This window comes from Styela clava, chromosome 1 (genome assembly GCF_964204865.1).
Source record: "Styela clava chromosome 1, kaStyClav1.hap1.2, whole genome shotgun sequence".
Taxonomy (NCBI): domain Eukaryota; kingdom Metazoa; phylum Chordata; class Ascidiacea; order Stolidobranchia; family Styelidae; genus Styela; species Styela clava.
Window position 1 is genome coordinate 7,888,556 of NC_135250.1, and position 26,042 is coordinate 7,914,597.

The window sequence follows — 26,042 nt, forward strand, 5'->3', positions numbered from 1 at the left end:
ATTTGAAATCAAGTACTGTCACGTGACTTCATAATTCGATGGTCATTGACGCCTCATTATACGTAAAATTGCGTACTCGCGTTATAAAAGTACAAGCGAAATTTTGTGTATCCTTATTTATAGCTAATATTTCGTGAGGGCAGATAGTTTCATGTCTCTGAGCAGTTAGATACTATAGTTCTGAGCAGTTCTACTCAGTTTCAGGATTTGACCTTAAACGTTTACCTCTGAGCGGAATATTAGGTCATATATATAATGCAAGGAATTTAATCAATATAATAATATTTTATTTTATGTAACGCATCAAATGTTACAATGTCATTGCACCAATGTATGTCAATATATATATCTTTTTTCGTTTATTTAAACCTTGCCCATTCGGATAGGAAATATGAAGGTTTAAAATCCTTTGCTTTTTAACGTTTCGCTTTCTGCTTTACAGATAACTATTTAAAGCATTACTCATCTAACTCATGTACAATAAATATAATAAATAATGTTAAAACGACATATGATCAAAATCATATCAATTCTGTATGTGGTGATTCCTTATTGCATAGGTAAGTGAAGTTTTTTTTTTCTACTAATTGTTTATAGAAAAATAGTCATTATGTTGAATGCGTTATTTACCAGAAGGTCTCGAATATTAAAATGAAAATCCAGTCAAAAAACATGTATATATTTGCTTGAATGTAAAAACTTGATGATTCTCATGATTTGATACAAGTGGAACCAGAATGAAATATATATATGACTGCAAAGCATACACTTCTTATAGTATGTTTTACATAATTTGCTAGAATATTAAATACAGTTTTAAATTTTATAGTTTTTACTGCAGTTATTACGTATGTAAATGCAAGACTTACATTGAATATTAAACACGGTGGTGAAATAAATGCTTGAACAATTCTATAAATTAAATAAATATCAATTAACCTGAATATGTTAATGGAATTATTACGTCAATAATTTGACCCTTATCACGTGACCTTCGACTTCATTTCCCGTTTCTTATACGCGATCTCTTTATATTCAAAATGACATTTAAGTAAGGTGACAGTTTGAGTGTTTATAATGGCCGTCACATTGTACTAATTATATGTTGTTAGTGTTGTAAAAACAAATAGTAGAAATGGATCATTTTTTAAGATGACAATGTGCCTGTTTAGAGTTACGTGGTATTAAAGGTATTTGCCTCCATAACATTACTAAAGTACAACTGTATGTGGCGGGCAAAACTGTTTTACAATAACAAACCTTTTGCCACAGATAGGAATCTGTACTTCCTCCGGATAGTTTAGCGTGGTTTTGGTTTTAAATTCCTTGTGGTTATGCATATTTTAAATTCTAGAATTACCATACTAGAATACCACTTTGAGGGAGGATTTGCCATTTTTATCAAATGTAGAATATTGGTAAATACACAAAAGCAATCTCGGAAAAAATAAACAAAGAAAACAATCGAACCGGAAAAATTTGGGATAAAACTGCTGGAACATAATTGTTGAAACTTTCTGCTAGAGACATTTATGGTCGTGGGCTGTATCCAAAATATTCCAGATTAGTACTGAAGGTTAAATAATTGAGTTTTGACTATAACTTCTAGAAAGGTTTCAAACATATGCAAATCCTAATGAACGATTTATGCAACTTTTCATTTGCTGCAGCTACTACTTGTTTAATATGTTCGTCGTCAATATCAAATGAAGATTGTAACGCGAAAGGAGTTGTTCGGCGATGTAGACCTTATGAAGTAAGTTTTTATATCCGTCAGAGTAACAAAAAAATATTTCTGGCAAGGGTTGTTGCAAAGTGAAACTGTTAGCAAGCTTGCACGCTTCTATGTGTTTATATATACTCATCGCCCATGGCAAAATATAACATGAAAGAGTTCTTGAAAAGCGCATTGGCCTTTGAAGAAGGTCACATATTTGAAAGCAATTAATAAAACCAAATTTTTTAGTAAGAATCCCATAATATACTATCATTGGCTAAGACCGTTTATGGATGCGTTCAATTTCTGTTTTTTTTTTAATGAAACCAAAGCAATCATAAATTAGGAATCATTATTTTGGTAGATCAATTTCAATTATCTGTGGAGCAGATTTATGGTGGATAACAAAACGATTGATTACAAAATGTATTAAACGTATTATATATATCAGTGTTTCAAATTTAATTCTTTTCGGTGGTAAATAACTGAGAATTTAACACAGAATTTCGATACCAAAGCAATCATAAATTAGGAATCATTATTTTGGTAGATCAATTTCAATTATCTGTGGAGCAGATTTATGGTGGATAACGAAACGATTGATTACAAAATGTATTAAACGTATTATATATATCAGTGTTTCAAATTTAATTCTTTTCGGTGGTAAATAACTGAGAATTTAACACAGAATTTTGATAAAATTTGATATTACAATTTACGTTCATCTGATAAGCAATACTTAGACAAAAAGTCGTTACTGTCAAATTGAAAAAATCTTTCATGATGAATTAAATAAAACTTCACAATACGAAGATCGATATATACCTAAAAATAGTGGTACAAGGTGAATGTGCCTGGATGTAGTTTACAGTATTGAGAATGAATATGTCAATGCCCAAATTTATGATACGAATAAAATTATTGTTTTGACGACCGATTTATGACCATTGTAAACTTGCTTATCGTTTCTTGAATGCGAATAGGTTTAATTCCTGAGCAAATTAGCGACATATCTTGGGAAATCAGCTACAGAACTCATTTAGGGAGAAAACAAATCTGATAAAATAGAAGAGGGGACAAATTGAGACAATGTAGTTTATTCACATGTAATTTAAAACGTTCAAATACGTAATTGATAGCATAATACGCATTTGCATGATAATGTTATTTTTCAAATAACTGGCATTTCAAGAAATGACAAAAAGTCGGGCGTTATAAGTGTATTTTGCTTTGTTATCGACACAAATACGACTTACATAAGTGGGTAATTGGTATTTGTCGTGACGCATTTGTAGACATAATACATGTAGTGTTTTAGATAGATAACCAACAAATCAAAAAAATATATTGATGCTACAGAATTTGTAGCATCATAAATTTGTACTCATATTGATATCGTCAAATAATTAAATTAACAGTAAGTGATCTTTGCATTAATTCTAGTTGCGATGGAACAAGATTTAATTAATAATGCCGTAAATGAGTTATTGTGAGGCCAGTGTTTTTATAAAGGCCGATTTACACATTTCGGCACAAACAAGGCCATGTTCAAGCTTCCACTGATACCTAACAATACAAAAATGCTACTAAAGTTGAAATTATTCAATTTAAGAGAGGTGGTGGGCATGGGATTTGAACCTGAGATGTGTAACCTGCGACGTCAACGATGTTAAATCTAACGCTTTATCCGTAAATGTTCTGTTATTGTTTTGGATTTCGATAATCCCGAATGCAGATTCTTTTCAGGCATCAGATTGAGAATTCGAGTTCAGTATTTAAACGTTGAAAAATTCTTGTATCATTCTGGAATACTTTTTAATATTTCATAATAGGATTTCGTTTCGCACCTATAAGAAATAACTACCCAATGTGATCCTGCGAAATGAGATTTAGTGCAATTATAAATCAGTCACGCCATATATTTTTATACTGCAATTTTACAACTTATAATTTGCACAGGTATGCGGAAATAAAGTGACAAGGACTTCTACAAGAATGCTAATAACGAAAAGATGTACTATCAGGCGGTCTTGTTCTGACAGCGTAAGTTGATAAACAGTCAAAAGTGTCTTGAGATGTAACGTGACAAAACTTAATCTAATTATTCAGAATCCATATCGTCACGCTAATAACCAAATTGCGTAAGTCATTTTTAGCAGTTTTGAGAAAAACGTAAAAAACTTCCTAATGATATTGTTATGCCATTGAGAGTCAATAATTTGCCAAGGTTCAATTTTTTGATCGTAGCCGGATTCAAGTTAATTTGTATGACGCAGGTAAGTGACGTCATAATGGCGCACTGTGACTTAGGCAGAAATGTGTCTATGACTTGGGGACATACGCAATTTTGCAACTTTACTATATGCACCAGTCTTGAAAACTGAACATTTCAAAAACGAATGTAATTCTCAGTATCTACAATGTCTAATCCCCAAAATAGCTAATCAGTTTCAATTTCATTATTTTTTATGTTTAAAAATATATATTTCATCAATATAACACGTTCTGCACACCCACCGGAATAAGACTAAGATTAAATATAAAGAATAAAACAGCAATGCACCCAATATAAAAGCCAACCAAAGTGAATTGGACTCAGACAGTGAATATCACAAGTGCAATATCACAAGTCTTCCTAAACTGCAGTATAAATTCAAATTAATACGCGCTAAGCTAGAATCCCAGATGCAAAAACTCGAAAATACTTCGCCGAGGTTATTTTGCCTTTGTGACGTCACAATAGTCCTGGAATAACAATGATAATTCATTATGACGAAATAATTGCACAAATGTGCATGTCATACAAAATCTCCATTTTCATGGGTTTCGGAATTCTTAAAATAAAATCTGAGGTAACCGACAGGTGCGCAGCATTACATAAATACTTATTTTAAAAAAAACTCAAAATCGCCAAAAATGACTTACGCAACTCGGTTGTTAGCGTGACGATATGTAAAATCATAGACTAGGTACTTTATATTTCTTTGATAAATTCTTATTTCAATTTTTAATAATCAATTTATTTATTGATATTACAAGATTTTATAAACTCATTTGGTCTACAACTCTACATTATAGGTTCAAATTTGAACCAATACAATTTTATTTTTTGTAAACTTCGAAATTTAACAAATAATCATTGTTTGTAAATGAGGAAAACATGAATAAATCAATAGAATTTATCTCTCTGAAATTTCAATAATTCTACAATTTTCCAGCATATTTAGGGAAAGTCGTAGGACAATGGTATGTTGCCTTCTAAAATTATTATGACGTCATCGGGTTTTCTTATTTATGACGTCACATTTTTTTAATAGTTGTTGTTTTAACTCAAATTCAGTGTAGAGAACGAGGTCGAGCTGCAGTTTGTAGCAAATGCTGCAAGTCAGATAGCTGTAACCAAGGTATTCTTGCACCTGAATCAAAAGTATTTTCATCCACACCGGGTACAAGTCGGTCATCTTCAATAAGGAGAGCAAGTAAGATAAAAATGTAGTTAGATTCTTGAATCGTGAAAATTTATTTTAAAAAAAAGTAAAATGAAAGGGGTCATTCATTAGTTCCATTTTGATGAATTTGAAGTTGTTGTATACACTACAATATACAATGTATGTTCATACACACATTAGAATCAGAGGTTAGCTTTAAACCTCAACAAAACTGAAAAAATTAAAAATTTCAAATCAGAAAAATGACTAGTTTTTGATTAAACGTATGCGGAAAATACCAGACCGTCTGTTTAAGATTTGCGGCTGTGATTATCGGCAAGTGTAAATATGTTCAATTTGAATTTTTATTGAATATACCAATTAACAGTTACATTGCTACTCCTTTGAGAAACAAAACTAACTTGGACCGGTTACCTATTATTATTTTATATCAAAGACTCTGTTCTCCGCCCTGTAATTACGCGTCATATAGGCTTTACTCAACCTTAAGAAAAATATGAAATCTCTCTCAGTAGGCTATTCAACAGACATGATATAGCATCAAATTTCGATTACTGGTCGCTATTATTCTCCACAAGCTAACCCCCAGTGAATACTGAAAATGTGGACAAATTACAGGAAACTGAAATGGCAACAGATCAATTAATAGTGGCTAAAAATAGCATTATAAAATCGAAAAGAAAATATCGGAATATTTTATCCGTGACAAGATTATTTAATCAAGTAGATTATGACGACATACTTGACATTTAGCGTAGGCGCACCTTTGATCATTTCCCTTTAACTTCACGACTGCATGGAGAATAGGAACTTTGTAAGTTGGTTTCTCAAACGTATTATACGATATTAAGATAATGGGTGTTAGAAAAATAGTTTGTATTATTTGCAGGGCTGTGCAGTCGACTCCGACTCCCAATTGAAAACATTTTGACCTCGATCCTCAGGCTTGTCTATGGGAATCACATAAGGAACGACCCATGGGGTAGCAAACATTTAGATTTCCCATAGAACAATAGCCATGTCATACCAACTCGATTACGTCAGAGCTAACCTTTGTCTCTATACCCTCTAAATGTGTTTTACTCCTCTTCTTTCTCCATGTACTTATTATATCGTGGTAGGACACCGGTAGGGTTGTTCATGTCAATCGAACTCATATAGAAATCCGCAGGCATTTTCATGAGAAACGCCCCGTGGGATGGGACAGAAAAATTTGTGCGTTAGACAATCCTGCAGATCCCTGACACCGATTGTAACAATTTTGACTCTAAGTCCGTGAAATTTGCTGTCCGGTATATTATATGCTTTACCGAAAAGCGTGCCCACGCCAGCACTAGTTTGTGGTACCCACTTTCATTGAAAGGAATATTGTGCTACGCCATGAACTCTTGAGCAAAGTAGACGATACTCAAAACAAACTATTTGTACTTTTTGTTTTTAGTGTTTCCAGGCAAAAAATATGAAAATTAGAGTATTAAACAAATAAGATAAAATTGTCTATAGTTTCACATCGGTTTTTATTCTAATTTTTAAATTTGGATTGTGACAAAATAGATTTGACATTTAACGAAGGTTCTGATATTGAGATAAGCCATAATCACAATAATTAGATTCAAGTATCAGGAATGCTGTCAACAGCGATTTAATACGTTCAATTCATACGCAAAGTAAATAAAACTTACTTATTATATATATATATATATAGTACCCATTGCTATTGCCCATTTTAAATTTAAATTTCCGCGTGATTGGTTCAAAGATTAGCAAATTAATCAGTTTTCAAAATGAAGAATATTACTTTTAAAATGTCCCATTCAATAACATTTTTGATATTGGACAACAAGTAAAAATATGAATTTTTTTGTACTGAATTGTTGTTATTGTCCTTGTGAAAACAGCTTTCCTGTGCAACAAAAGGATCAATCGATTCAGAATATTCCCAGTACCGAAGATGCTTGACGCGGCCAGGGGCCTATTACTTGTATTTTTTTTTTAATTCCCCAGAGTCTACGAGACCTGATCTTTCCATCAAAGTCTGTACTCGGCCATAGGGATCACTGCGTACTTTACTGGCGCGATTTTCGTGTCTATGTATTTGAGCATTGCCCCCTTGCTGCTCGCCTTAAACAAACACTTCCTTTCACATACTACGAAGATGTTAAATTATGGATTGTAATTCCCGACATCTGAATTTAAAATATATATATTTCAATTAAATTCACAGGTGCGACAACGGGATGCAGTTCACTAAATGTCAGATCTGTTGCTATGCGATGCGTTCGATTAAAATCAGGAAACGCTGCAGGAACTACATGTTTGTTTTGGTGCAGCAGACACGGTGAGTAGTTTAGCTTCAACTTGAGGTAAACCAATGCTGTACAGAGAAGTAAAAACACGCAGCGGATAAAACACCGCAGAATTTGAGTGTAATGTTTTTGCGGTAAGATGTATAAATAACCAAAGAAATTTTCATGTACGAGGCACCATTGTCCAGGTGTTCAGGTTTCAATAATAGCTTTTTGTACTCAAACCTCTCAACCTAATCGTTGTTTTGCATATAAGCATGTCGAGGGGCATTAAAACTGGTGGATTGATTTATGTGTTTGATAACCGGTTACGAAATTCGTGTTTTATGTGTTATTTCTTTACTTTGAATGAAACTTTTAGTCTAACTGAAGACAAATTAATTAAGAATCATAATTTGAAAATATATACCGTGTTTCCCCGAAAATGAGACCTACTCTAAAAATAAGACCTAGCCTGAATTTTATAAAGGATTTTAATACGAGCCCTCGCCTAAAAATAAGACAATAACGCGGAATTTTTTTTTTTTTACCTGTCCGATAGCAAAAAAATATTTCCTACACGTTCTAAATGATTGATAATTTATGTTTTGCAGTTATTTTGAATAAAAACGTGTTATTTATAGGTAAATGGATATCGGCTTTCATATTTTGTATATTCGAAAATCTCGTAATTGTATACTTTGTAAGTTTGTTTTTGAGAATTGAAAATATAAGACATCCCCTGAAAATAAGCCCTAGTGTTTTCGGAAGAAAATTCAAATAAGACCCAGTCCTATTTTCGGGGAAACATGGTATGAAATACAAATTTTTCATGTCATAGGAAGTGATTCGGAATTAATCTAAGGTTGACTCCAAGTGCTGAATTGCACATGAGTAACATAAACCGAATATAATTATTTTTTCCAAACTGTGACAATTGGATATAAGGGTGATATTGGTAAAGAAATTACAAACCCGCGATAGCGTAAATTTCCTATTCGCTTCTTTCAGAGAATTGAGACATCGCTTACGTATACAAAGATAAGCTGAACCATTGTATATCGCACGCATCAGATGCAAATGAAGATAATCACCCAGGATACGATTACATACGCTTCTAAATTTATCAATGAAAGACATAAGCGGAAATAAAAACTCATTACGATATGCCCTTTGCTTACAGACATTACGGACCTAATGTTGACACATAAAATTATAATATGTTATGCGAGTTTTTACTTTCGACTGACCGAGTAATGCTATTTTAATTTTAAAAACATAAATTGGCCATTTTAAACATTTATTGAAAAGCATTTTCTCTCTCGTATAGCCCTTAATTTAGACATAATGAAAACCAAAGTCAGGATTAGATTTTTAATTTTTTAACTTACGGGTTAACAGATTTAGCCCCGTAACAGAGGGATCAGTAGGCAGCCATTGGCAGAAGACTTGTGACAATTTAAGTTTGTCACGGAAACAAGAAGAAGTGTATTCCACATAGCAGTGGTTTCCCTTTCAAATTCTATTATTTGTTATATTATCAATTTTTATGTTTTTAGATTACGTTCTCAGAGGGCCATCGAGGATATCGTGCGTGCCAAGTAATGATGGATATACTTGGTCTCGGCGTCCACCGATCTGCATCAGTGAGCAGTTTGTAATTTAATATAAACAAGATCATTTTTCGATTGATTAGATAAATTTTTCAATTCTGACATATTTTGTTGGATTAATATAGTTGTCAACTTTGAAAAATATAGGGTTTGTAATCAAACTTCACAACCAACTTCGAAAAATCATTTCTATTTTTTCGTGACGTTCCAAATTACGCCATTAAAATCGATAATGTATACATTCTAGTAAATCGCTATGTTTCTTTCCTATTTTCTCATCACGAGTAGAATTCAGTCACTCTATAATATCGCTTAGATAAAAAAAAAAAGTGCGCGAACTGAAATCTCGGAGATGAAGCAAACTATATGAAATGCTTCGTCAGTCGCTAACCATTTCAGTTAATTTATACTGGTGCCTACTATAGCTTGCAGTCGACCGCCATATGTTGTCCAAATCAGACGGTAAACCTCACATCAATGTGTCAGCATGAGCTAGATCTCACTTTCACTTTGAGGAGCAAACTATGTTTTAGGTGCGGTAGCCAAACCCTTCTCAAACGTTATTTTTGCTCACAGTCACGTTTCAACGATAAACCTGCCATTTCTGAAAACGAGCAAAATCGCTGCATTTTGACGATATATGCCAATAAATAGACCTTACGCTATAGTAACAATATTTTACTTTTCGACTGGCTTTCGGCGTCGATAGTAACTTCCGTCGACAGAATATTATAATTAATTCCATAGTTCCAAACGTTTCATGGAAGCTCGCAAAGGTATATGAAAACTTCAAAATAAATAACAAGGTCAGCGTTTGTAGCTGTTTATACTATTAGTTGCTGTAAGTAGACTAACTTTGAACTGTTTCATTGTTGCAATATTGACACCAACAATAATGGGTTAAACGAATAATATATATAAAGAGAATGTCTTCTACTTGACCGACGACTTTTATACTATTATCATACGAAATGTGAGTCAAAACCACCCTCTGGCGACGTTTCTGACGTTTTCGACGTACCATGTTATTATTGAACCTCTACAAATACTTGCTCTTATTATGTGGGCATCACGTTTATATTCTGTTTATAATGAGTAGGAATATGCAAATAAATTTGTATCAAACGTCCAACCACAAAAAATATGAAATAATTTTCTTATTCGAGCACTGAGCCCTCACAAACCTAGGGAAAATGTAATAGTGTTATATTACGCATATTGTTAGTTACACACGGATACCAACACCATTTCGTGACGCTCGTTTATCTCCTCCGTTTTAAAGACATTACAAGGTTTAAAGAATATAGTCAAAGTTACAAAAGCAAAATCATTTGTAAAACATATTACTGCTTGATGATGAATATAAAATAGAATACTAAACGCTTTTGCCTCATGGCAGTGGTTATCAAACTTCCATGCTTCGCGATTCCTTTTCAAAGATTTTACACTTGTCGCTCTCTTCAATAAATAAAATGAAAAAAATTTTGTTTTTAACGCGTTCCTATCAAATATTTTTTCCACCACGTTAAGAATGAAAATCCATTTAAACCCAAAATCCAATTAAACAAATCAAAGTCAATATATCTCGAAACTTTACCAATATGCTTTATTCTTTATACAAGGTCGAGATCAGGCTCAGCATCACGCAACACCGGGAAATTGCCGGCCTTTGGAATATGAAAAATCGAACACAATCATGCGTTGCAGCGACGAGTTCAATTTTAGAAGTAGATGCACTTTTACATGTAAGGGTGGATACTTCATGGTAGAAGCAGATGTCAACAAACCTATACTTTCTGGAGTTCGCAACTCGGTGTGTTGGAGGGGAACACAGACTCCGGTTGTCTGGACTAAACAAGTCCCGCGTTGTATAATGAAGAGATGCCCAATTTTATTGTAAGTACTATTTTATTCATAATTGTATCAATCTTATAGTATATCCCAGGGGATATGGGGGCAAGAAAATTTACACTCGACTCCGGCCTATAACAAATTTTGATAGCAAAAATTCTTCAATGGACTGTTAAGAATGCTTAGAAAACGTAATGCTTCTCGAGATTTTGTACAAAATTTCGACTCTTGTTATCAGCATTGAAAATCTGCTATTTCGATTTTGAATTATGAATTTCGCCTATGAAATACCTCTTTTCCATGCGGAAATCTCAATATGATCTCTTGTAATTGTGTCTGTAACGATTCGTCTCATCTCTTCACAGAAAAGAAAAGTTTAGCACTGCTGTGTGCACGGATTGGATATGGGTAGACTCAGTATGTGATTTCTCCTGCTTGCCTGGCTATGAACAAGTAGGACCTCGATTTATCTCCTGCATTAACTATGATGAAGAAAGTCCAGACGGTCCACAATGGAATGACACAGTCCCTATTTGTAAACGTGAGCGTGTATTTTGGTACATAGATGCCTTTTTGGGTACAGTGGTTTATATTTTCTCAGTACTTACTTCATTCATTTGAAAAGAATTTCTTGATATTCCAAATCCGTGTGAACATATTAATGATTCTTGAATAACTGTTTTTTCTTCACTCACGGGATTGTTTTCAATTGTGGAGAGTTGAATGCACTTGTATAATACATCTACTTTCGTTTGTTCTGCCATACAGCTCGAAAATGTCCGCCGCTAGAATTACCTCTGGAAAAAATTTCGGTGAATTGTTCGGAAGCGAATTTTTATAGCAGTAAATGCAGATTTCAATGTGCCAAAGGGCATTACATGACGAGTAATTCCGGGTTCGAACCGCTCCCGGAAAATGGAAACGTTTCAAGGTGTTTGGTATCAAGAAAAGATGAAATGTATTGGAAACCTCCAAACCCAAAGTGTTGGATAAAAACTTGCTCAGAAATAACGTAAGTTCATTTCAGTATATTTTTGAAGAAATATTCTGTGAAACACCTGATTAAATTTTTTTAAGACGTGTCTACATGTGCAATCTACATATACGTTTGGCCGATATCTCTTTTGACAAGTGAGGTATTAAATTTAACCAGCAGAAGTACATTGCGATATGTTCCATTTATTTCGAGAAGCCGAGAGCAGGATAAAATTGTTTTAAACCACTGACCCCCAACGCCCCCAGTGTGCAGAGCTATCAGAACATTCAGCATGACCTTGAAAACCTATTCAACATATATACATAATCAGAAAATTAAACTACTATTGAGTATGTATAAATTTTTAAACAAGAAACCTTCGGTTACGACGCTTTTTCATTTATCTATACTAGTGCTGTACCTTGATTTCAAGATAAGTTGAACTAAATAATGTTTTTGTAACTACATTTATAGGAAATACAAAGGGAAGTCACATAATAGTCCATTTGTTGGCTTAATCAATTATGTTGCTTAACGTATTTGACAGTATTGTCTTTATCTGCAGCCATATTGACGATGGTGTAGTATCTTGTACAAATGGAAACAACCACAACTCAAAATGTACATTTACTTGTTCGGATGCATTTTTATTAAATGGTAATAAAGATCTAACTTGCATAGAAGGAGATCTGGGAAACAGTGAATTTGGTGTGTGGGACGCAGACGTACCTTGGTGCAGACGTAAGTACAGAACGAGGGTAGGCATTCGAAACTGTTCAGTAAATTCATAGTTCTTCTGTTGCTAGATAGGTAACGTCAAGTGTAGTTGATCTGATCTACATATGCGGCAGTAGTCACAGAAACAAAAGCACGCTAAATGAGAGCCCTGTGTAATATTATACCGGATAAACTTTGTTACGGTAAACAGTAAACACTACTTTAAGTAATTATGCTTGACATGGCATCCGCTGGAAGTTCTCAAAGGCTTATGTCACGACTCATAAATAGAAATGCAATTATCTAAATTTCGTATTCAAATATTTCAATATCCAACTCCTGTTTTCCAAATCAGCAAAGGTTTGCGATCCACTAGTATACAACACTTCCAATACTGAAGTATCCTGTACCGATGCTTTCAAATATGGAACTACGTGTACATTTTCTTGTTTTGCGGGACATTTCATGACTACGCCCGATGGATTGAAGCTTATAGATACCGGAAAATTGGATACAGAATGCATAATAAGTCCACAACGAACGGTTGTATGGACAGAAGTAGCTCCAATGTGTCACTTGAAATCATGTGAAGAACTCAGGTAAATATATCCATTACATGTATTCTCAGTCAACAGAATATATTCATGTAATATTTATAGTTATTTTCAAATAAATTTATGCCAATAGAGAACCGAAAAATGGAATGTTCACCTGTACGGATGGCAGTAATCATGGATCAGCTTGCACATTATCGTGCTTGGCAGGATACGGTGTACAAGGTAGAAAAAGAATCAATTGTGTGGATGTGGGAGCGTACATTCCAAAGCCTAAATGGAATCATGATATTCCCCGTTGTAGACGTAAGTGAAGACTTTTCATTTTTGAATTGTCACCACGTCCAGAATTATATGTAAATATATATTATTTCATTTTCAGCGAAGCCGTGTCCGACACTCGAATATGACCAGCCTACGACTAATTTGGACTGCACTCAGGGAGATTCATTCAAAAGTATATGTACATTCACGTGCAAGGAAGGATATTACATGCCTTCGCCAGAAAGACGAGGCGTAGTTATTGGGAACAGTCACACAGTTTGTATTCTAAACAACCTGAAAGAATTGCAATGGAGTGACAATGCTCCACAATGTTTGCTAAAGACCTGCAGTAAACTGAAGTATGATTTTTGAATATTTCAAAATAGATGTAATTGTGACAATGATATTGCTCTTTTCAACGGTTCATTTGTGCAAATGATAATAGAATATCATTTGTAATTCGGTAAAAATTTCAAACATTTATCGATTTTCAGTGACCCAGAAAATGGAAAAGTTCGTTGCAGTGATGAAACTCAATGGAACTCAGTTTGCAAATTCAGTTGCGACCCTGGCTATGAAACTGATGCGGAACCTACACTGCGGTGCATTGATGACGGTTTTAATAAAAAAGAAGGGGTTTGGAACAACGATCCTCCATCTTGCATACGTATGTGTAACAATTTTTCCTAGATTTTTACATCTTATATTTTGCACTATTACACCTAAAAACAAACGTTTGGAATAATCCAAAGTAAAATTTTATTAGCAGAATAAGATTTATCTACAATTTCATATATATATGCTTTTGGAATTCAACGCTCAAACGACGCGAGGATATTTTGCTGTATTAGGAGTGACAGCAGTCGACAGTAATTTCAAGTCCGTTTCAAATACTTCATCAAGAAACTTATTTTTTTTTTTCAAGGAGGAAGTTTCTGCTTTAAATACTTCAACAGAGAAATTTTTTTTCAGGAAGAAAATGTCCTGATTTCGTTCTCAATCTAGAGGCAATTGGCGTGCTATGTACTAACGACTATAAATTTGAAAGTAAATGCGAGTTTCAATGCATGGTAGGACATTACATGACAAGAAACTCGGCTATAGTATCTTCTGCCAAATCAACGTGTGGAATAGAGAGAAATACAATGATTTGGAGCGAGGCTCCTCCGTTGTGCAAATTGAAATCGTGTCCTGCAGCGAGGTAAAAGTAAAGAGCAATTTATTCATCCAAAATTGTTTGTTTCAACACACACTAAATTCAATGTTATATATTACAGGGAACCAGATAGAGGTTTACTTCGTTGTAATAACCGTAATGAATTTAAATCAGCTTGCATGTTCATGTGTTCTCCGGGATTTTATTTGTTAGGCGAGAGAATTGTGACGTGCGAAGATAATGGAATAAACGATCCATTTGGTGTTTGGGATTTTGATATGCCAACATGTGAAAGTAAGTATTTGATCTTGGATTGCTTTTTGTATTTTTGAATTTCGAAGAAGCTTGCTCGTAGCAAATGAGAACATACAAACGTGAATTAATATGAAACAACATTATATGACTAACAAAATATATTTATGGTTGCACCAGTCAATAGTAGTGAGTAATAACGATGAGTGTCTCTCTAATATACACTGGTAGATGTTTTGGGTTTCGCTTGAGCAACCCCACCACAAAATATATAATATATACATACAAATCACAGAATGTCGTTGATTCGAGTCTAAAATAATAAATCAATAACGACATGTCACCACATACTCACAATCAGCGTTCACAATTCTTTTAGTTAGAATAAACATAACATCTTTGTTAGGATATTATGACCAACAAAGCGATTTAAGCCCATCCTATTATTTCCAGGAAAATCATGCGAAATGCAAGAGCGGACAAGTACAGACAGATTGACAGAATCTTGTACAGATGGTTACCTGTTTGAAACCATATGCACCTACAACTGCGATCAAGGGTATTACATGTCTAACAAAGATGGTGTCACTGAGAGCAATAGAGATCAAGTGGAATGTGTTGTATCCGGTAGGGATATGACTTGGTCATCAAACCTTCCTTTATGCACATTGAAGACATGCCCAGACTTAAGGTTTGTTTGATATAACTCGAAACTAATGAGACACAAATTTTATTTTAGCGCAATACCCCATCTAGACCAAGCAATATACCTGTCGAAATACAAACAAGGGGGGAAATTCTCAGAATGAACACAAATATCCAATGAATAATGGCAGTACTGGTAGTCCGCGTGACTTATGGCAGTCCGTTATACGATCTACCCAAAGCTTCAAATCCAAATAGAGTCCAACCGCTGCAGCAGTTCCCATCGCCACCGGTAAAACCATGAAATTCGCGCTTCAGCATCGATGCAGCTATAGAGCACTGGGTCTGCTTTGCAGAAAATGTTTACGGACAAGCGTGAAGGAGGCGGTTATGCATGAGTGATAAATATTTTAATTCGGCTGATGTTAAATCTTCATTGTACAAGAGATATATACATTCTCAGGCACAGGTATTTTATACGACCTGTTCCAAATTAACACAATAATGTTACATATTCTGTTTTTGACAGGAATCCTGAAAATGGTGGTAGCACTTGTACTGGTGGAAACAACTTTACGTCAATCTGTACGTTTTTCTGCGAGCAGGGGTACAACTTGCGAGGAAGTAAATCTACAACATGTCAGGAAAGTAAAGGAAATCAGCCTGTTGGACCGTGGAATAACCCGACTCCGCGCTGTGAACGTAAGCTGTTCAATGTTGATTTTCATTTCATTGAAAATTTCACTAATTAACATACAGTTAGCATGTTAGAATCTATATTCTTTACGGTTCGTGAAGTTATGAAAATCCTATGTTAATTAAAAATAATATTTTTTGTAAATCAAACGATTCGACTCTTTTTTAAATTTGCATGTCAGCACGATCTTGCGGACGCATATCATATGATCTTGATATCCTCACGATGGCATGCACACAAGGACAAAAATTTAAAAGTATTTGTGAATTCTCTTGTAACGTCGGATATTATACAATTGGAGAGGATAGCGACGACTTTTTGGCACGGGCGAACGCAACTTGCACAGTTCTTGAAAATGATGACATGGTTTGGTCTCGAAAACCACCGAAATGCCAAGTAAAATCTTGTGAAACTCACAGGTTTGTATTCATTCAACCCGGCTTTTGTAATTCTAGAAGGGGCAATGATTTTTTTACTATTTATGATTTGTGTAAGTATTGATGCGCCAGTCCGAGGGTTTGAACTTGCTATTCAAAGTTTCCAGTAATATTCATAATTAATTTTACGGTACTTGCGCCTTTCAAACATAAAAAGAGATATTGTGTCTGTACATTTTAAAAAACATTCAAGAAGTTTCGATTCATGCTGAAGAATGATCATAAAAAACCAAGCAGAGCAATCAAGAAAAGTATTTTTTTTTTGTGTTCAGTGATTTTGCAGATGGAAGAATACGGTGCACAAATGGAGATATTTACAAATCAGTATGCACATTTGAATGCTTACCTGGGTTTGAACTGATTGGTCAGCGTAAGACCACATGTCTAGATCCTAATAGATATGATCAGTATGGAGATTGGAGTTCTGAACAACCAATATGTCAGCGTAAGTTTTCTCATTTGAACTAAGATTTAAGCTCGTTAACACCTGTAGGCTCTAAGCAACACTTTTGTCATTGCAGCAAGACCTTGTCCCGCTTTGCAGTATGAGGAATCTAACACCAAGGTTAATTGCACGGCTGATAATATGTATAGAAGCGTTTGCAGCTTTAGCTGCTTCCATGGTCATTATATGACGACGCCTAACGGTAAGCAAGTCGTAGATGAAGCCTCCACACAGTGTGATGTCAGATCGGATAGAATGTATTGGACTAAAAAGGCTCCAAAATGCGTGCTGAAGCAATGTGTCAAAGCAAGGTAATGACATTATTTTTATGTATTCCGTTTTAACCAAAAATTATTGAACAAACAAAGGAAGTGACAGCACTTGAAAATTATATGCACTATTCCAACAACTATTACCAAAAATTGTATCAGCAAAGTGATTAGTCTTCACTATATCTCTCAAGTGACCTCGCGGTTACCATTCACTATTTCACGATGTTATTCGTTATTGGCCAACACCTTACAAACGTTTATAATTGAGTGAAAGGCTCTCTAGCTAGCATACCATTTTAATCAAAACACACAGCGAAAATGCGCTGATCACTTTGTTATCACGGTGATGGGATTGTGTGATTGTAAACGCCAAATTCCAAATGTCTAACCTCGGAAATATACTTTTCGTGAAGGACTAAGGTATCTCTGGTTTGATAAATCGTACTGAATTTATTGTGTGCTGCGGTGAGCTTAATTCGAAGCTGTTTTTAGAAAGGCCGGAGTGAGCTCTACAGCTCTATACTCCTAAAGGATGAATGTGGTATATATATAACATAATAGTTTGTATGAATCGTAAATAACGTTTCCGATTATCCTCAGTTTGTAATTCGGACTGTCGTTGTGTTTTTACAGAAAACCAATTGATGGAAATGTGGATTGTACAAACAAAAATATCTTTGGATCTGATTGTATGTTTTCGTGCTCTATAGTTAGAGAATTGAAAGGCAGCGAGATACTAACATGTGACGCTGACGACAGAAATGTACCACAAGGCATATGGAGTGCGGACTTTCCACAATGTGAACGTGAGTAACTGAAATTTTCACGGATAGGTCGAGGGCTAATACGTTCCGTAGAAGAGAGATTGCAATTTTGAAAACGACGCCTACGTACTCAGGAAGAACATTGTCAGTGGAGTAGTACATACTATACATTTGTAAGGTCATCCAAAACGTCACACGATTTTGTAAATGACAAATATGCTTCCCAGCCGAAGAGGGGATAATGTTCATGTAAACTTGTTCTCGCTAATTACTGGGTCGCCTCCTCAGAGTTGCATTTCATAATAACACTAATGGCACGAAGACATCGCAAGACCAGTACCATGTATTTTAATTAAATATATATAAATAAAAGTGCGCATTGGTTTGAATATTGACCGTGTCATAACACTATTAATCAGTTAGAATTAGGAGTATGGACGCCCGACAATCTAGAATATCTGAAGTCTCGCCTATTCTTTACTAAATACTGTAATGTTTTAATGACCAGACGCTTTGCTTCTATAAATAACCATCTAGGTGGAAATGTAGCAGACACGTCGATATAACTTAACTAATAACGTTTTCAATTACGTTATGACCGTGACAAAAATCAATCGAAGGGGTCATAATATGAATTCAGTAACTTGATGGATTAAAAAAGCATAACATTATGTCACGTACTAGACTTTTTATCAGACGAGAGTGTTTTTATTTTCATGATATATTACCTGGACTATTGAGACAATATAATGTTTTAAGATTCTAATAGTAAAATACCCCTAATAACTTATCAGTGATTAAGATAAATGATAAGTTATCTCCAATTCTTTTGTTTTATGTCTTGAAACATATAAATAAAAACATCAAAATGAACTTTATTTGAATGATGAACGTACGTTTTGTTAATTATATCCACTTTTTACAGTGCGGTCGTGTCCAGACTGGGAAATAGAACGACGCGCTATCGTAGAAACATGTTCAAATTTTTACAAGTATGGCAGTATGTGCACCTTTACGTGCAACGAAGGGTTTTATGTGCCTGCAGCACCTGGAACCCTTGTGAGAGAAACCACAACAGCCCAATGTGATCTTGAGGGAACAGCCATTACATGGGTTGGTACTCCGCCACCATGTAAAATCAAAACGTGTTTACCCCTGAAGTAAGTAAGAAATATAATATGCGATTGTTGTGCACTTGCAGCCTTTTATCTCCCCTTGGACATTGTAAGAAAAAATACAATGTTTCAATACACATTGTTTTGAAACATTATATTACTTTGAGTACAGAAGAGGGACCGATCACCGGCGATATCAACTACAATTCCCACTCGCAGATTTTTACAATACCATTATACCACTCTTTTCCTTTACGTTATGTTAGCACAAATCTAATTGTACTTGACAAACCTGATCACAGTATTACAGAAGGATTAGGAGTGTGTTCTTGTGTGTCTGTGATCACCTTACATTAAAACATGAAATTACCTATATTCCAGATTTCCAGGAAACGGCACGTACGATTGCAGTGATGAGCTTGATTACGACACAAAATGCATATTCTCTTGTACACGTGGTTATCTGTTGATCGGCATACAGACTTTCACTTGTGAGGATGATGGCACTTCTGGACCAATGGGGATATGGGACGCCACTGAAGAGCCAGTTTGTGAACGTAATGTATTTTAACTTTATCGCCGTGATTCCACAAAAATATAGTTATATATATGGGCTTGTGGGTTATACCCTCACATCTGCGTCTTGTAGTTGAACTTCTCACGAATCATTTTTTTTGTATGTTGTCGACGATATATGGCGCCTAGTTTCTTTATATATAACGCAGACCAGACCGCAGATCATTTTAATCTAAACTTCACCGTGCTAACGTAAAATGTCTGTGAAATGTAACCGAATACTGTAAATGGTATGTTTAAAATATTCGCTTGTACCGGTATTTCGACATCTGGCGTGTTTAGGCGTCTCACGTTACAAAAAAACCTTATGATTGTTACATATTATTGGTGTGTTGTTTAAGACCTAGTACAATTTGTGAATTGCATATAATAGTTTTATACTCTTCTGATCCTATTTCCAGGATATTCTCGCAATTACGGTTTTCGACCTAGACGGCAAAATTATAGTTTACATCAGAGTTGACTACAGTATTTTCAAATTTTTGTGCAATTTATACATGAGATAGTTTTGATTATTAACAAAAGCTTTATTTATTGCAGCACGCTCGTGTAAAAAACTTCCATACGATGTAAAGACGCAAGATGTTGAGTGCAATTTTGGAATAAAATACGGAAGCGTTTGTAAAATCACATGTGTAGAGGGTTACTACATGACTGCTAAAAACGGCATTGATCTGATAGATAACGCATCTGCTATATGTGATGTTGACCCGAGCAACAAGAGAGATGTTACATGGGATCACGATGAACCAAAATGCATAAAAAAGAAATGTCTACCTTTGACGTAAATGTTTATGTGAATCATTACATCGATAAATACCTGAAGTAATTTGTTATAAATGAGTCACTGGATTGAATTTCATGGCAACATTGTATTTGAAAGCAATTTAGTAAGACTGAATCATACGTAATGTTTTCACTGTATATATTATGAAATACATCTTCACTATTATTGCAAAATATTACTTCGTATAATACTGCTGATGCTATGTCTTTGTGATTTAATGTCATTTTTAATTTCTGTAGACCACCGCTCGACGGCAAAGTGATATGCAAGGATGGTTTAACATTTGGATCAAAATGTATTTTTGAATGTCAACCCGGATTCAAACTTATAGGATTAAGTACTACTTCTTGTAAAGACGACGGACAGAATATACCAACAGGAGTGTGGGGCAAAGACCCACCGTCATGCGAACGTAAGTGTTTTACACATGCACCCTCCCCAATTGAGTACATACCTGGTTCAGTCGGTGGAATTGAGTTGATATGATGGTATAACGGGGAAATATATAACAAATCGTGGATAAAGTATTGGCATAATGCATTATATTTCTTCATTGTTAATTATTTATTTGATTTTCATTTTCAGCAAAATCTTGTGCTAGATTGATAAGCAATTCGAACACAACAAATTACCAATGTACCGAGGGGTGGAAATACAGAAGCATTTGTACTTTTTCTTGCAACAAGGGATATTTTATAACAAAGGGTGATGGAAGAACCATAGTGGAAACCGCAAAGACTCAAACAAGATGTGGTCGGGGCATTGGAGACGGAATGGCCTGGTCAGCTAACCTTCCAATATGCAACAGCAAATTTTGCTTAGCTATAAGGTGACAATCTACTTTTTACTTGATGAAATTTAGCATGCGTGGGTAATTTTCCTTCTTTTTGGGGGATATAACCAGTGGTGAGATTCAAATTTTTTGTCAGCCGGTTTCATCACAAAGATCATACTTTTCAGCCGGTTCTGTTACAAAAAGTCATGTTTTTTTTTCAGTAATTCTAACCGGTTCGCTGATCTCATAAAATTCCGTAAGACGGTTCTATAGAACCGGTGCGAACCGGCTGAATCCCATAACATCTCATATAACATATGGCTATGGATATATATCAAACTTCTGTCCATGCAACGGAAGTGTATTGTCATTAAAATATGGATGTTCCAATGCCACTAAACAAATATAGTACATTTTCACCCGAATCTTTGATCAATCACAAATAGACAAATGGCCTTCAAGCCGAAACTGCCATGTCATGTTAAATTACCGTGATTGAAAAGAGGTAATTAACAATACGTTTAATAAAAATAACCGACGTTTGGTAAATTCCTACTACAGAATGAAAAATTGATGACATCAAGTTAAAAACGCGTTAAATGTATTTCAAAGTATCCTTTCGACTACAAATTGAAGTTGGCTTTCGTACTGTAGGTTAAATTAGAATAAATCACTCGAATTTCAAATTTCTTACTTCCGGTGAATGTCAGAACTTTTCTGTACAAGTGTATATAAAATTAACACTGCGACGTATCAGAATATTATAACAAGGTCACTTTGGTTCAAAACATTATAAGTATACTACATGCGACAGATCACTTCATTAGAACAGTAGTACAAACTTCCTATCTGAAAACAAGAACGAAATATCAAAACCATGACGTAGAAGGCACGAATGGCAAAACAATTATTTTGATTTTCGATTTTTGATCGTTGTTTTTATTATGCGCATTGAAACACAAACGAAGTACCGCATTTTAAATTTTGCACGAACTACACTGGGAAATTTCAATATATTTTTTTGTTCATTGTAACTTAAACATTTTACGAGAAATACGTGCCAAATATTCAAATGGTTGCATGTAAGAAAGTGAATTTTTAGGCAAACCTACAGCAATTAGGAAATCTTCACAGTTTCGGTAATATATACTTAATAAATGTTTCTTTAAAAATAATAAATATTTGTGGCGAAACTAATTCTTCAAATATAAGTATTTCAAGTTATGAAAACGCGGGTACGATTAAAATAACCTCAAAAAATTTAATTTTATTGCAATTTAGTGAGCTTCGTTTTATAACGAATTAAAATAAATTCCAGAATTTCTTATTTAGACCAAAGAGAAACATGACTGTTTCTTGCACCGACAAATTCAAATACAGCTCAGTGTGTGATGTTTCATGTGACCCACCATTTAAACTGTCTGGGCCACCAAGGCTTACATGTATAGATGACGAAAACAGTCCATTCAGCGGAAAGTGGGACGAAAGACACTGGGGCTTGAGATGTAGGCGATAGTAAGTGCAAAGTCTCTTTTCCATTTAATTTTTTCCATAATTCGATAACCTAGATTCACAGCGAAATTATTTCAATTGGCCATGAAGATTGGTGAACACTATATCAAGAAATGAATATCAAGAGAGTAATGCTCAAATACATGGACACCAAGGCCAAAACGAAGTAATATTAAAAAATGAATTTACCAACGTCTGAACACCAGATCACTGAACCGTCATACGGAGCGCAACGTGATGACGTCATCACACAAAACTTGAAAAACGAATCCCATAGAGCAGCGACTTATACGAATAAAATAAATGCGATTATAAATAAAACTCAATTTTGTGATCGTCGATACATATGTACTCCATGCCTTTTAAAGTTTGTATACATGTAGGCCTAACGAATAAACACACAAGGTAAACTCTTCTTTCTCAACTCTGCCTGATTCTCCTTTGAAATACTTTTAAAATATTCAATCATATATTGGTTATGATGGACACAATTGTTTTAATTTCCATGGCGCACTTAGCAAATCGTCCCTTTTGGGAACTGCTGCCATAAAATCTGGAGAAATTCTCAAAATAAATAAAATAGCCTACCAGAGACAACAATCTTTAGCCCCCTAAAATATCAAAGCAATTGGTCCAGTAGTTGAAGAGAACAGCGATTTTTTTCACGACTACAACAAGTACATAATAATAAAACCATCCAAGTTCACTTCGTGACCAACAAGTGTGAATACGTGCGACCGCTCTTTTCGAGAGTAATTATTATTTATTGGCGAGTTTCACAAAACGCACAGACCCATAGTTTGAGACTATGATAAAGGAAACAGTCGTGTTACTCTACTAAAAATTGTCTACTATCCTTGTATTTACTGTGTTTTATAATTTGTGTACAGGTGTCAGTTAACAGGATATAATAAACCAGGAGTAAAAATCAGACACTACTTTGTTGACTGAAAAAAGGTTCACGAAGGAAATGAAACTGGATTTCATTATAGAAACTCTTTTGACGTCTTCTGTTATTATTTAAATATTCCGGCAACATTATTATTAGACATCCTATATACATTAATCAGTTGGATTTTATCTATTACGTCATTGCGAATTATTACTTAGCTGTTCCATTGGAATAAATTGAATGCGATATTTGAAACCTTCAAAAATGATTATTTTATCTTCTCAGTGTTTTATACTTTCTCATCAGTGTTTTGTTAATATGCTTAGATAATTTCCGCTCTGTAGCAATATGCCAGGAGTCATTTGAGGTCATTTGAGATGTCATGTCAAGTTGTCACATGTCTAATTTCAGGTGAAATATCAATTTGTGTTACTATAAATATGTTAGACAAATGTCCTGTGGACATAATTTATAACGCTTCTTTGGGCGAGCATATTCTATTATGCAAATGCATTATTTTCTTTATACCAAAATGCTTTTTCTTAGTTGAACCGGCACGAAAAGAGAATGATAATATGCTCAAATAACTGCAATATACAAGTAATTTTTACATATTTTTATACTGACACGAGAACATCACAGCCAATATATTGTACCACTTTATTAAATTTTGATATGAATACTGCGTAATATATGATTTTTGTCGCTTTGTTAAATCATGGTAGTTTCCGTTTCGTCATTGAGTGCAGCAAGTGCCAAAATTATTTTTGTCGTTAATGAGAAGTTATTTACCGTTGTCAAACACACACTTATATTGCCAAATACTGCTTGATTGTCAACTTATATACCTTGTTGCAATTTTGTCAATAAATTGAACATTTTAAAAATTATTCGATTGGTCAATATGTAGCAAAATGGTGAAGAGATTTGTATTAAAAGCGCTAGCGAAGTTCTAATTGGATGTTCATGTTGATCTGTGGCGTTATTTGTGATATATACCTTTGACTGAATCAAACGCTGATTATATTTAAATATCAGATATTGGATGAACATAGATCATTACAGAAGCCCACGCAAAATTATTATTCCAACTTTGAATAATATTCCTCGTTTTCGAAAAAAAAAACAGAAAGAACATTTTTCAGTTCGGCATACGACAATACGTTATAGTATGATTTCATATTGGGAGATTATTTAAGTCAGGTAGAGCCCTTGAATAATATTCTCGAACTTGCGTAGGATCCCGCATTGAGCAAAGCCGTGAATGTTTTATGGTGTATAAATAACCGCATATTAGAGTTCACATTGTTTTTTATACCGCTTATCTAGCACATAATCTTTATTAAAATGCTTCGTGCCATTTACGTATTTCATAGTGCTATTTTCTAAGAGGAGTTCATGTAATTGAATGTTATATATTATATCCTATAATCTATTGCTACCTTTGAATATTGGTTGAACATTGGCGCCGGCGGCGATTGTCAGATAATCATCAAACAAACATTGACTGACGCACTACTCAACACAACTTCCAAGTTAGGTTACTTATGCATAAATGTAAACTCGAAACATTCATTTCAAAGTTTTTTGTATATGTAGGAGCGAATCGATCGATATTACGATGCCGTGGATCGTCGAGGAAAACAGTAGATCCAAAAGCCTAAACTTTTATTCTAGAAATCCAATATCATTTCAATAAAAAAATGAAACTGAATAAAACTATAGAACTTTTGGGTGATGGATTAAAATATATGACTGTTTTCTTGTTAATATATCGTGAATATATTGAACCAAAAACATCATTATAAAATCTGCATACAAATAAGATTATTTTTTATCCAAGCTTTTAAATTACTTCTAATATTTGCAGACCAGACCCATTTAAAATGAATAAGTTCGGATGAAAATATCAAATGTCAAGGACGAGGTACCACCGCAATTCAAATTTCATCCGAATAATAGTTCCGTACTTAAGTTATGCAAAATCTTTAAACAACAATTAATTCTAATCCAATTACTTAAATTCGAAATTGAATAATTTTATAAGGAAAATTGAATACAAAAACAATAATTCCTTCTCTAATGAGATTTTGAACTTGCTCTCAAAGTTTAATCCCGTGATTACTGAATAACTCATTTCGAAAGGTAAAAATATGAACCGTAAATTTCAAAACATGCAACATCACTCAAGTCACACACTGAATACTTTTAATTCGCATACCTTGTTTTAATACCTAATGTGTGGGCGTTACCGCTATTAAAATATGAAAACTTTGACCTTCTTAATCGAG

At 34.3% G+C, this 26,042-nt stretch overlaps 1 protein-coding gene across 1 annotated transcript; it reads left to right on the forward strand.

Annotated features, from left to right (window-relative positions):
- The first annotated feature begins 450 nt into the window (after positions 1-450).
- LOC120338696 (complement receptor type 1-like) lies at positions 451-23,898 on the forward strand. Its single transcript, XM_039406611.2, has 29 exons — positions 451-560; positions 1,671-1,756; positions 3,677-3,760; positions 5,058-5,196; positions 7,391-7,504; positions 9,011-9,097; positions 10,687-10,960; positions 11,281-11,456; positions 11,684-11,927; positions 12,457-12,632; positions 12,964-13,207; positions 13,296-13,468; positions 13,545-13,785; positions 13,921-14,093; positions 14,399-14,627; positions 14,704-14,876; positions 15,288-15,525; positions 16,009-16,181; positions 16,358-16,595; positions 16,886-17,058; positions 17,135-17,369; positions 17,964-18,136; positions 19,020-19,254; positions 19,591-19,766; positions 20,326-20,569; positions 20,812-20,984; positions 21,158-21,401; positions 22,680-22,862; positions 23,750-23,898. Coding segments are annotated over exons 1-29 (5,163 nt in total). The 5' UTR covers positions 451-496; the 3' UTR covers positions 23,751-23,898.
- The last annotated feature ends 2,144 nt before the right edge of the window (positions 23,899-26,042 follow it).